The sequence below is a fragment of the Lynx rufus genome, unplaced genomic scaffold (genome assembly GCF_022079265.1).
Source record: "Lynx rufus isolate CCGP_SWC_20201006 ecotype Redwood Valley unplaced genomic scaffold, mLynRuf1.p SCAF_5, whole genome shotgun sequence".
NCBI lineage: Eukaryota > Metazoa > Chordata > Mammalia > Carnivora > Felidae > Lynx > Lynx rufus.
Genome location: NW_025814867.1, coordinates 76,351,063 through 76,364,478, shown reverse-complemented (window position 1 = coordinate 76,364,478; position 13,416 = coordinate 76,351,063). Strand labels below are relative to the sequence as shown.

Below are 13,416 nucleotides of genomic sequence, written 5' to 3'. Positions count from 1 at the left end.
TCCACATCCTCACCAACATCTATCATTGCCTGAGTTGTTAATGTTAGCCATTCTGACAGGTGTAAGGTGGTATCTCATTGTGGTTTTGATTTGTATTTCCCTGATGATGAGTGATGTTGAGCATTTTTTCATGTGTCGGTTGGCCATCTGTAGGTCTATTGATGTCTTTTGCCCATTTCTTCACTGGATTATTTGTTTTTTGGGTGTTGAGTTTGATAAGTTCTTTATAGATTTTGGATACTAACCCTTTATCTGATATGCTGTTTGCAAATATCTTCTCCCATTCCGTCGGTTGCCTTTTAGCTTTGCTGATTGTTTCCTTCACTGTGTAGAAGCTTTTTATTTTGATGAGGTCCCAATAGTTCATTTTTGCTTTTGTTTCCCTTGCCTCCGGAGAGGTGTTGAGTAAGAATTTGCTGCAGCCAAGGTCAAAGAGGTTTTTGCCTGCTTTCTCCTCTAGGATTTTGATGGCTTCCTGTCTTACATTGAGGTCTTTCATCCATTTTGAGTTTATTTTTGTATGTGGTGTAAGAAAGTGGCCCAGGTTCATTCTTCTGCATGTCACTATCCAGTTTTCCCAGCACCACTTGCTGAAGAGACACTGTCTTTATTCTATTGGATATTCTTTCCTGCTTTGTCAAAGATTAGTTGACCATACGTTTGTGGGTCCATTTCTGGGTTCTCTATTCTGTCCCATTGATCTGAGTGTCTGTTCTTGTGCCAGTACCATACTGTCTTGATGATCACAGCTTTGTAATACAGCGTGAAGTCCAGGGTTCACTGAGCTTCTTGAAAATTTGTGTTTATAGTTTTGGAAAGTTTTGATCATTCCTTCTTCCATTTTTTTCCTCTTTTTTTTTTTTTAAACATTTTTATTTATTTTTGAGAGACAGAGAGAGACAGAGTACAAGTGGGGGAGGGACAGAGAGAGAAGGAGACACAGAATCTCCTGGAAGCAGGTTCCAGGCTCTGAGCTGTCAGCACAGAGCCCAACATGGGGCTCAAACCCACAAACCACAAGATCATGACCTGAGCTGAAATATGATGCTTAACCGACTGAGCTAATCAGGCGCCCCTCCTCTCCTTTTCTTCAGAGATTCCAACTGCTCATATGTTAGCCTACTCAATGTGTCTCACAGGTCACAACTATTTTTTTAAATTATTTTTTCTGTGTTTCATTTTGGATAAATTCTATTGCTCTATCTTCAAGTTCATTAATGTTCCTATAATGTCTACTCTCTAACATTAATCTCATCCAGGGCATTTTTCATTTCAAGCACTGTAATTTTTATCTCTAGAAGTTAGATTTGTACTTTTCTAAATATCCTTCATGTCACTACTTAACTTTTTGGATATATGGACTATAGTTATAATAACTGTTATGTCCTTGTCTGCTAATTCTAACCTCTGTTTCCGGTCTAAGTCAGTTTTGATTGATTTGTCTCCTCACTCTAAATTGTGTTTCTCTTCTTCTTTACATGCCTAGTAATCTCTGACTGAATGGCAGACTCTGTGAATTTTATCTTGTTGGGTTCTGGACATTTCTGTTTTCCTATTGATATTCCTGTGCTTTTGGGGGGCACCTGGGTATCTCAGTTGGTTGAGCGTCCTACTCTTGATTTTGGCTCAGATCATGATCTTGTGGCTTGTGAGATGGAGCCCAGTGTCAGTCTCTGTGCCAACCGAGCAGAGCCTACTTGGGATTCTCTCTGCCCCCTCCATGCTCACACTCACTCTCCCTCTCAAAATAAATAAATAAAACATTACAAAAAAAATATTCTTGTGCTTTGTTTTGTGAGGTAGTTAAGTTACGTGGAAACAGTTTGATTCTTTCTGGTCTTGCTTTTAAGATCTGTAGTAGGGACCAGAGCAGTGTTTATTCTGGTCCTAATTATTCCCCACTACCGAGCCAAGATATAACCTGAGTATTCTACCCAATGCCCTATAAATCATGAAGCTTTCCATTCTGGCTGGTATAAACAAGCCAGTGCGAGCACTGGATACAGTTCCTTCCAAACCTATCACATAGTTCTTGGAGTTCCCTCATATGTATCTGTTGATCAACTGTCTGCTGAATAGCCAAAGGGAACCACAGGTATGGTGCTGTCTGTCCTCTCCAGTACCCTGTCCTACACTGTCCTGTAAACTCAACCCACCTTAGTCTTCCACAGTCTCAGTTTATAGAGTCCTTCGGACTCCAAGTGGGTCCCTCACCCCTGAGCTACAGCCTAGAAACTCTCTAGGCTAGAAGCTAGGATAATGACAGGGTTCATGCTGTTTGTTTCCCATTTTGTCAGAGATTGCTGGCCTTCACTACCTGGTAGCCAGTTATCTTGAAAAGTTTTTTTTTTTTTCTTTCTTCTATACAGGAGAGTAATCCAGTGCCCACTAATCCATCTTGGCCAAAAGTACAAGTTCAAAGTCAAACACCATTTTTAATAACCATTCTAACACAAGAAAATACGTAAGTGTGGGATAATAATTAGTCTTTAGTGAACTCTACTGCATTACCATTTCTTAGTCTGGATTTTCTTGGTTTCTAAATTCTGAGGATGGAAGACCCTTTCACATATTTTTTAAACGCTGAAGTCCTAATATCTCAGCGAGATGTGACCAATGGCTGCATATCACACAGTAGATGCTCATTAAATATGAACATCATTACTTTTTTCTTCCATGAAATTAACCAGGAAAGCCTCTAAATTTCCTGCTTAGAAATTATTGCTTTTGGAAACAAGAGATCACAATTCAAAGAAATTTAACTGTAAACTGCATGTGTAAAACTGCCTTTAGCAAAAGGCTATCATTGTGGTTGCTTAAAATACAGTAAAATTAACACTAAGATCATACTTCTGTGTCTTCCTTCTCTCTCGACTCCTACATTTCATATACCTGTTTCTAAAGAACCTTCTTTCCTCCTCTCAGAGCCATCTTTACCTTTCGGGTCCCACAGCCACCACACCTGCTAAAGCCTTTACCAATCACCTAAATATTTCCAAAGCCTCACAGGCTATTTGTCTCCAGTCATTCGGCCCTTAAATCTATCAGGCTTATTGCCACCATATTAAACTTCCTAAAATATTCTGCTTTTATAATTTCTTTCTCATAAATTTTCAATTTCATTTTATTATTTTAGTATAAAAGTTAAAATTCTTTGGTATTATATTAGTCACATTTTTTTAATAGAAGACCACAGGAATTACTGTTTTAGTTCACATCCCTGAAGACTCATAAACACACCCATATCCACTTCAATCTAGTGGCTTTTAAAGAAACACCTAACTAACTCCTCAGCTCCTATTTCTAAAACAAACAACAACAAAATACCAAGTTTATCAAAGCAGTACTAAGATAATGGATTGCCCTTACCAGTGCCTGGCTAACATTTCCTCCGGTGGCTAGGGATTTGAAATGGCTGCTGTTATAGACCAACTGAACTTCTGAGATCTCCACTGTTTCTAATTCCTCTTGAGTCTGCCGATCGATCACATGCAACTTCTCCACACTGTCCAAGAGCACAACTGTACGTGAGTTTATCCACTGCAAATCAAGCACACCACAAAACAAACGTGAGGCCCATCCCACATCATTCAAGACAAAAAGGAAGCCTGGCCACTCAGGTTAAATTACGTTGAGGATTTTATCCATTCAGTAACTTGATAACAAACAATCACAGCAAGAATTACTATGGTGACAGTAGTGGCCACACTGTGGTGGGTGACAGTGCACAACACAGTATTGAGTCTGACGGTGTTAAAATGACTCCTAGTATTTAAAAAAGGTAACTAAGAGCTTTAACAGATATATTACAGGATATGTTAGTTTCAGTACAATTATAAGGTACACTGGCACAAATGACTTAAGGAAAATGACAAAATATGCATTTCTTGTGTGTCTGATATTAATTTTTAAAAAGTGCAAACAAACCTCCTAAACCTAGGTGGTCAAATGATTGTTAGCGTTTATATATGTTTTAAAACAGAAGCTGTTTAAAACATGTATTTCCTTTAAAACCTCCCTACCAATTATGGGAGAGTCCTTTGCTTTTCTATTTCTCTATGTTCCAAATTTTCTTTAATAAGTACTATTATAATTTTAGAATAACTTAATAATAATATTAAAAATCTTCTGAAGGATGCCATTTTGATAAACTTCTTGGGTTTTATATAAGATTTCTTATTTTCAAAATGATTTTTTTTTTTAAATTTCAATCCTTCCCCAGGAAATAAATGGAGTTTTAAAAGCTGCTCAATTAGAATTCTAAATAAGCCAGAATAGAGTGCTTCTCCTACGCTCTCTCTGGCATTCATGTTGTTTTATTTATATGACCTATTCCATGTCATCAGAGATTATCTGCATAATGCCATATAAAAAAAAAACAAGTTAAAGTGGATACATTTTAACATGCTGAAAATGCATTCTGTCACCGTATAGTGGCTACTGTAAGGGAAGGGTGTTTCTCTGTTTTGGTTTCCCCCAAAAATTATCTCTCACAGAACAGGGAGTTTGATACTCAAGACTTTACAAAGAGCACTTACAAGGTGTTCTCTTCATTATTTTAAAAAACAAAGTATCATTTAGGAAAGACACATTAGCCTTATACAACCTTAGCGCTAGTTTTTATTTTTTTTTTACAGGGAGAAAAATCTAACGGTCATACATTTTACAGAGAGATCATCAGTTTTGAAAAATATTTATCATCCTATTTTTTTTTAAGGAGGGTATACATCTGTTCTTTATTTACCATTCCACTTATCAGTCAGAACCAGTGTTGCTATCTTCTTTGTTTGGATTTTTATAAAGATAGGCTACTTTCACAAATACAAGCAAGATCATCATCTAGGTAATTCAAGTCAAAAATTACTTAGATATCTTCACAGAATACAGGAGAAAAAGAATACCTGAATCCAGATTACCACTTATCTGTAAAATATCTTATTTGAATTTTTACAGACAGGTTTGGAACTCTTTGCAGTATCAAATATGAAAACAAATCACAGTAATAATTAATAGATTTGGCTAAGTTTTAGCCATGTTCACAATTCTGTTTTTTAAAATAAACTTTTTATTTTTACTACAGTTTTAGATTTACAGAAAAATTGAGGACAGTGCAGAGATTTCTCTTACGGTCCCGCACACAGTTTCCCCTACTATTAATTTCTTGTATCAGTACAGTAGCCAAAATCAATACTGATACATAGTTTTAACTGAGATCCATACTTCATTCAGAGTCCCTTCATTTTTATCTAATGTCCCTTTTCTGTCTCAGGCTCTCATTCAGGGAGCTGCATTACATTTAGTTGTCACATCTTCTTAGGCTCCTCTTGACTATGACAGTGTTTTTTTTTTTTTTATACTTCCCTTGTTTTCGATAACTAACAGTTTTGTTTTGTTTTGTTTGAGAGAGAGAGAGCACACAAACAGGGGAGAGGAGCAGAGGGAGAGAGAGAAACAATCTCAAGCAGGCTCCACACTCTGTGGAGCAGATGTGGGGCTCGATCCCACAACCCTGGGATCATAATCTGAGCCAAAATCAAGAGTTGGATGCTCAACCGAGCCACCCAGGTGCCCCAACTTTAACAGTTTTAAAGAGCACTGGTCAGGTATTTTTTAGAATGTAATTCATTCAGGATTTGTCTAGTGCTTTTCTCATGAGTAGACTCGAGTTACATAGGTTTTTGGAAAGAAGACCATAGAAATAAAGTGTCATTTTAATCACATCATATTAGATGCTTTCACAGGTCACCTGGTTAAAACAGAGAGAACGACAAAGAGTGTCAGCAGGCATAGCAATTATTTCGAAGATTAGACCCTCACGACTGCAACTGCTGACATTGTTGTAAACAAGCCTTTTAATGGTAACTTGTAAAGCAATGCAGTTAGTGTCGCATCATGGGTAAGCCACAGGACAAATGAAAACACCTACTGCCCTCCTATTCAGAGAATGGCTACTTGTGGTCAAGGGAAAATTTTCCAGGGACAGAATTACACGCAGATTTTAGAAGTGCCATATCTCAAATATCTTAAACAGAAGTAATGATGAAGAATTCTAGGAAACTGTTAGATAATTCAACAGGGGCTCTGGTGACGACAAAGACACTGATGTCTTACATTCATGAGAAGAACTTGAACAAAATTACTTTATGAAATGAGTATGGAAAAAAGTATTATTTCTAAATTTATAGTCTATATGTGAGATAAAAAGACAATGTGCAACTAAATTAATAAACTGTATATTATAAAGAAAAGATCATTTCATCTATATCCTAAAAAGTTACATATCATCGAGTTAGGGGAGTAACTTTTTTTAGCCATTTTATTAGAAAAATGAGGCACTGTCTCTTATCTAAGGTTGCCTATATTCATGCATATATAGAATATTTCACTGGATATTGATATGCCAAAAGGATTAATGATAGAAACCTAGAAATATTACAATTACACTATTTACAAAATGGACACACCATTTGAAAAAGAAAAGATAAAATTTGATACAAAAAAGACATACTCTCTTTTTTTAAACCAACAAGTTGCTCAGGAAGGACTGAGAGGTATCGTATAGAGAAAATTCTGCTAAGCTTTTAGCCACGAAAAAAGAATTACATAAACTCCTGAACCAATTAGGACAAGCCCAAAAGTACAAAAGTGTGTTTACCAAGAAAGCCAGGCAATGATCTTTAAGAAATCCACCCAAATTCTTCTGAACACCCCTTTGAACTAATCAGGACATCAAAGAAAACTTTTCCTAATCCTGTCGGTGTTCAACAGGACATAAGGCTGAAAGGCAATTAAAAATATGATGGCATCACACCAAACTCAGACTCCATTCAGTATAAACAGAACTTCACTTCTGTCCATATTTTACATAATCCTAAAGGTCATGGTTCATGACAGAAATCCTGGTAGCTCAAATACACCACGGACTCAAAACAATTACATGAAATGAACGGGGCACATCAATGTGAATAATACTCACAGTGAAGTTGATGAGGTCATAGTAGAGGTGAAGATGCTTTTGCTTAGTAACATGTATTGCTCCAGACTCATCTCTCTTCACCTGATGATGAAATAAAAACCACCTAAACACCAGCTGCTTTTTGAGGGACTTGTTTTTAGGTACTTAATTATACTCCACCTAGAAAATGATTTCCATTCACATTATGGATAAGCCCAGAAATATTGGCAACTACAGAAACTATTACGCAAATGAAAAAAAAACATTCACACCATGATCTGTAGTGAAATCCAAGGCATATGTGACAGTGGTCTAGTCGTCAGTACTTCATGTATTTTCACTCTACTATAATTCAGAACAAACTAACTTCATCCCGTCAGTGACTGTACTTAGCTAGAGTTAAGCATAAAATGGGATTGACAACATGGCGTGATAGTCAAACAGGTCATTAAAAAAAAAAAAAAAGAAGGAGGCTGTGACAAAACTAGACTTTTCTGAAGTATGCTATTACAGCTCAAATAGACCCAAAATTTCCCAAGAGAAGCTCAAGTGTCAATATTTTATTTACATATGTGTACATACAGTCTCTAATCTTTAATCATCCTTATAACTTGCTTTCTCTACTTCTACTCCAAGGTGACAGAGCACTGAAAAAGAGACACAGTAGTAATCCAACCCTCCTGAAATGCATGACATCCCATCCAACCTGGGTTCTCTTACACTCTCCCATAGTAGTGTTCTAGATGTCTTCCTTTCCCTTTAAGCCCCAATTTCTCTTTCCCTTTAAGCCCCAATGTCTCTTTGCTCCAATCACTTACAGTGTTGACCTCTCCAGACACCTTAACAACTGAGACCTCTTAATGCAGGCCCTTCATGTTCTCTCATCTTTGGTTCACTAAGTCACTTCCCCTGTAAGAAATGATACTCTAGCAGAAGGAGAATGTGTTTCAGCTCCACTATTACAGCTGTGTGACCGAGGGCCAATCACTTACTCTTTCTGAGTTTCCTCCTTTGAAAAATGCAAATAAGCACCAAATTGTTCCCTATTTGGCATATGCTGAAAGTGTTTCACAAACAAACAAAAAATAATGCCAACATTACCTATTCTTCTAAGATTCACTGGAGCCCTTGCTAAAGAAAATCCCTTCATTTCTATACACTCTAAATCCCACCCCCTCCATCACTGTTTAATATTACCCCTCCCTTGCTGGCATATTCAAAAGGGCCCTTTTCCTTTTGCTATCCAACATGTTTCTGACTTTTCTATCTTCAAATTAAAAAACAAAAGCAAAAAAGCCTTTCGTTGATTTGTTTCTTACAGACATTTAATCATTGTCTTTCCTCTTTTGGCTAAATGCAATGATTATGTGAATTTGTTCTCCTACACACCCATTTCTTTAACAAGGCTCTACACTGTGGCTTCCACCTCCGTTCCATTGATATTCAGTCCTCTGAAAAGTTTCTAATCAAGAACATTTGCATATCCAGTGGTCTTATCTTCAGTCTTCCCCCTTGATCTTTATTTAATAATGCTATCTATCACCCTGAAACTGACATGGTCCAGAAACCTTTCCTATGTCTCCTGTGTGACACCATACCATCTTACTTCCCCTTCTACCTCTGGGTGCCTTTACTGGAACATTCTTTCTTGACTTTTTTTTCTTTTTTTCCTTTCCCTTGTGAGTGCCCACCAAGGTTATGTATGCTCTGGCTTTTGATCTTCACAGCTTCAACTACATCTCTATTCTGAAATTCTCACTTGTACTGCAGACCTGGACTGCCATCTGCCCAGAGGACATTCCCTGAGAGAACACTTAAGAATCACACCTTCACTTCTATCTCAATACATTCAAATCCTCTGTAACCCTAACCTTTCAAACAGTTCATGCTTCTAAAATGCAAAGTCAGAATCACAATGTTTCATTCATGTCCTTCAGTTTCCAGATGCAGTAAGATAAGAAGCTTCATCTTTCCTTTAAAATGTCATCCCTAACTCTCACTGCAACCAAGGATCCTTGTCTAAAAACCTCACACCTGCTTTGACACAAGAACAAAACCCTCCATTTCCCTGCTACAACCTATAATCTATTCTTTCTCCTACTTCTACATTGATCTTCCTAAAATACCACTTTAATCACATCTTTATCTCTTTAATTACCTAAGAACCTGTGACAACTCCTCATTACCAATCTAGGCCAATTATGTAAACTAGATCAGGGGGTCACCAAACTTTTTCTGTAAAAGGCCACGTAATAAATATTCTAGGTTCTGTGGACTATACAGTCCTGTAACAACTGCTCATTCCTGCCACTGTAGTGTGAAAGCTGCCACAAATAATACATAATCAAATGGGCATGACTGTGTTCCAATAAAACTTTATTTAAAAAATCAAGCAGTTGGCCAGATTTGGTACACAGGCTTTTGTTTGCCACACCGAATAAAAATCTACACCATATATTCAACTTTATTTTCCACAGGTTTCTCACTCTCATTAAACATTTATTAAGCATTGACTACATATAGGCACTATCCTCACTGCTGGAATCCTTAGACTTATGGAGCTTTCACTCTAATGATGAAGAAAAATATTAGACATGTAATTTTAAAAGTGCTGAATATTACCAAAGGAGAACACAGAAGGTCTTATGGGTGTACGTAGCAGGGAACAGTTCAGGAAGTCAGGGAAGACAATGTTAATCATTATTTAGGTAGGATAAAGCGGAAGAGAGCACAGAGCTTCCCTGGCAGAGGTGAGAGCATATGCAAAGACACCAAGGCTAGCACCTGGTTAGAAAGCTCTGCCAGAGCCACAGCTAAAAGAAATGTCAGTGGTTTAGGCTAGGGAAGCAGCCATGGGGGAGTAAAAAAAAAAAAAAAAAAAAAAAAAAAGGGGGGGGGGAGTAAATTCAGGAGATGTTGGAGACAGAGTCAAAAGGAAGCAGTGAAGAAGCAGAAATGAAAGGAGACAGGGAAGTGAAAGGCAACCCCTAGGTTTCTAGCTGGAGAAACTAGGTGAACAGTTATGTCCTTGCTTCACTGAGCTAGGAAACCCAAGAAGAGACTATGCAGACATTCTTACCTCTATAACTTCAGTTCATCTTATTTCTCCCAATATGCATACCCACCCCTCCTGTGATATTGGCCATACATCCTTCATAGAGTCTTAACAGGGCCTACCCAGTCCATACAAATCTCTCCATACTCTGAACTTACATCAACTTTTAGTTCTCATCACATAGCTGAATCCTTAAACATAGTGGTCTCCCTAGTAGTAATGAGCATACTGGTTTTGCCTCTCAAACAATACTTGAAGTTATGTGAAAGAAGAAATATTTGAGACTTCCTTCAACTGTTTCTATGTCCATCAGTGTAGAGAACACAGAACATGACCAATGATACCTGTTGTCTAATAAATAGCATATGTAGATAGGTAAGCCTTTAATAGACACATGTACATTCATATATTTATACATACACATAAACCATTATTTGTTGGTCAAAGGAGTTGGAACTGAGGAATACACCATGAAGGGGCATGGAGCTGAGGTGATCAGTTGTTTTCTGTGTTAATCACTAAAGCCCTAAATTAAAATAAATGATCACTCTCTCTCCAAAGAATTATAATAGCATATTTCTTTGACACAATCAATATTAAATCACTGGTAAATCAGGAAAAAATATTATGATAAAAGACTTTTTAACAAATCTAGTATCATATCAGGATTTACCAACAGAAAATGAACAACATCTCCTCTGCAGAAGGCAAGCATGGGATTCACGTAATTATGCACTGCCACAAAGTGCCAGGCCAGCAACGGAACACTGGAAGGATCCATCTAAGTGAAGAGAAGGCCAAAAAAAACAAAAAAACAACAAACCATCACAGTTAACAGGCAGCAAGAAAAAGAGAAAATTAATTAAAAACAGCATCTGACTACTGTTCCTTGATAAAACATCTCCCAATTTCTCATTACAATTCCAGTGAAGCAGGAACTGACTGGGAGGTGTCATGAGGGTACTTTCTGAGTTGATGCTAATCTTGACAGAGGTTTGGGCTACAAAAGTATATACATTCATTAAAGTTCAGCAAATGTATATTCAAGATGTATGCGTTTCATTGCAAGTAAATTCTACACCAGAGGAGAAACAAATATTCAACTCTAGCTAAACATAATAATGCATGTTGCATATTTAGGCAAAAGAGTGTTTACTTCTGCAATTTAGTTGGAAATACATTTAAAATAAGTGATGGGTGGACAGAGAGATGGCTAAACATATAATAAAGAAAGCTATTAATAACACAATTTAGATAGTAGTATACAGGTGTTCAATGTAAAATTCTGTTTCTTTTTTTGAAAATGTTAACATTGGTAAAAACGATAAAAGACATTAGGAAGATGCAAACACATACCACCATGATAAACCTCACTTAGCCAGGGAAGCTTAGGTTTCTTAGGTTTACGAAATGTTAATGACAATCTAAGCTAGCTGCACCATCTGAAAGAGCAGATCTGCTTCCCCAGGGACCCAGAGATACACAGAGTACCAACAAACAAACAGAAGAGTGATCTCCCTCAGTATCGGCACTGCGTTCGCAATTAGTCTTGGCTCTGTACCATCATTCTCCATCTCATCCTATCAATACCTCTCCTCACATATACACTGGAAGATCACAACTCTCTGAAAACAACCAAGCAGGAAAAGAAAAGGAAACTGGGGTATGCATAATCGATTCTGGGAAGTATCATCCCCCAAAGTAAAATACTAGGCAGAAGCCAAAGAAAGCACAAGTAGTGGCAATTTATGCTAGATCTTACGATGGGGTGTTCTCTATCTGTAGTTCAGTAGCAAAGCAGCAGCTGTTTATGAGAGAACAACTTAAAACAATAAAGGTAGAAAATTAAAAGTCTCATGATCCCAGAACACCGCTCTAGTCACCAGTTTATGCTGCTTTGGTCACATGAAGGTTAAGACCAGACAAATGATCTTTGGAGCAGTGACTTCCATTCTACCTCATTTTCTAACAATCTCACAGAATTCACCACATACAAGTCATTTTCCCCCTCCTGGATTGGTCTTTTTGCTAATAAGATGGAGAGGTTTACTCACCCGTCCATAGGGAAAAGTCATCCACACTTTCAAGGATGGTTTCAATCCAATGACCAGTATCTTTAGAAGAAAAATGTATTTTTAATGTTTATAATTTTCTATTTTGGGTATTCAAAGCCTCTAAAAGTTATGAGTTTCACCTTCTAAATACACTGACCTTTGTTAAGGATGCCATGGCCAATAAGGAAAACTGTGTGATGGGATGATCTTTCAACTCGGGCTTAGAATGAAGAGGCTCAATACAGCAAACTTCACCCTTGGAACCACTGAACAGACACCTAGATTCACACGTTCTCACTCCCATCACTCTCCTGCAAATGTAACCAAAACATTCAGAATTGATTTAGTAATGAGATTCAAGACACTACCATCTCAAGCATGGACTATTACAGTAGCCTCCTAACTCCTATTCTTGCCTCCAACAATCTAACTCCGTAAGACAGCAACACAATCTCTGTAATGTAGAAGTCAGATTTATCACTCTTCTCCTAAAAACAGCCCAATGCCTGGCCGCTGTACATAAAATAAAATCCAAACTCTTTACAATTTTTTAAAAGTTCCTGTATGATCTGGCTCCTACCTTCACTGCTCTCCCACTACTGCCAAAGTCACGCTCCAGCCACAACTGCCTTCTTCCCATTGTTCTAGCAAGCCAAATTTGTGCTTGCTTCAAGCCTTTGTGCTCGAACATCCCTCTGCCTAGAACACTTCTTTGCATTTGTTTACCAGATTATCATTCAGGTCTTTGCTCAAGTGTCACCTTCCTGAATTATCTTCAGGTGCACTCCAGCAAGCTGACTGGTCTTATTCTCTTCACAGCACTCATAACTATCTGAACTTACCTCATTTATGTGTTCATTTATTGTCTGTATCCCTACCCCAGCCCCAACTAGAAAGTAAGTTCTATCAGAGGAGCAACCTTGTCTGGTTCACAGCTGCAAGTCTGGTGCCTAGAACAATGTCCACCCATAGGAGATGCTCAACAAATATTAGCAGAACAGTACTTTGTAAGCAATTACCTTGTGCTTAGCAGTGTTAGAAAGTATAAGAAATATAAGAAACATAATCCTTACTCTGAAAACTTATGGAAACACAGTACACATTGAATTTTATGTTCTACTTCTTTTTTAAAACTCTGCCTTATAATTATTCTCCCATGTATCCAAACAGTCTTTACTCTTAAAGAGAAATAGGGCAATTCGAAGGTAATAAAAACCTTTCTACACCTGTCTGTTAGGGTTATAATCACCTAGACCTGAAGCCTAAACCAAAATTAGTGACATACTCCAGAATTATGGTTCCTAAGCCTGACAGCTCATATGAATTCCTTGGGGAAGAGTTCAGCATCCCAA

General features: G+C 37.5%; 1 protein-coding gene across 3 annotated transcripts in view; it reads right to left on the bottom strand.

Moving 5' to 3' along the window:
• The window catches only part of VPS8 (VPS8 subunit of CORVET complex), a 240,499-nt gene that overhangs the window by 196,324 nt on the left and 30,759 nt on the right, over positions 1-13,416 (bottom strand). For all 3 annotated transcript variants that reach the window (XM_047098538.1, XM_047098537.1, XM_047098539.1), the window contains 5 exons: positions 12,222-12,375; positions 12,065-12,124; positions 10,684-10,791; positions 6,977-7,057; positions 3,370-3,540 (listed from right to left, as the gene is read on the bottom strand). In XM_047098538.1, coding sequence (XP_046954494.1) covers positions 3,370-3,540; positions 6,977-7,057; positions 10,684-10,791; positions 12,065-12,124; positions 12,222-12,375 — 574 coding nt within the window. The remainder of the gene's footprint in view (positions 1-3,369; positions 3,541-6,976; positions 7,058-10,683; positions 10,792-12,064; positions 12,125-12,221; positions 12,376-13,416) is intronic.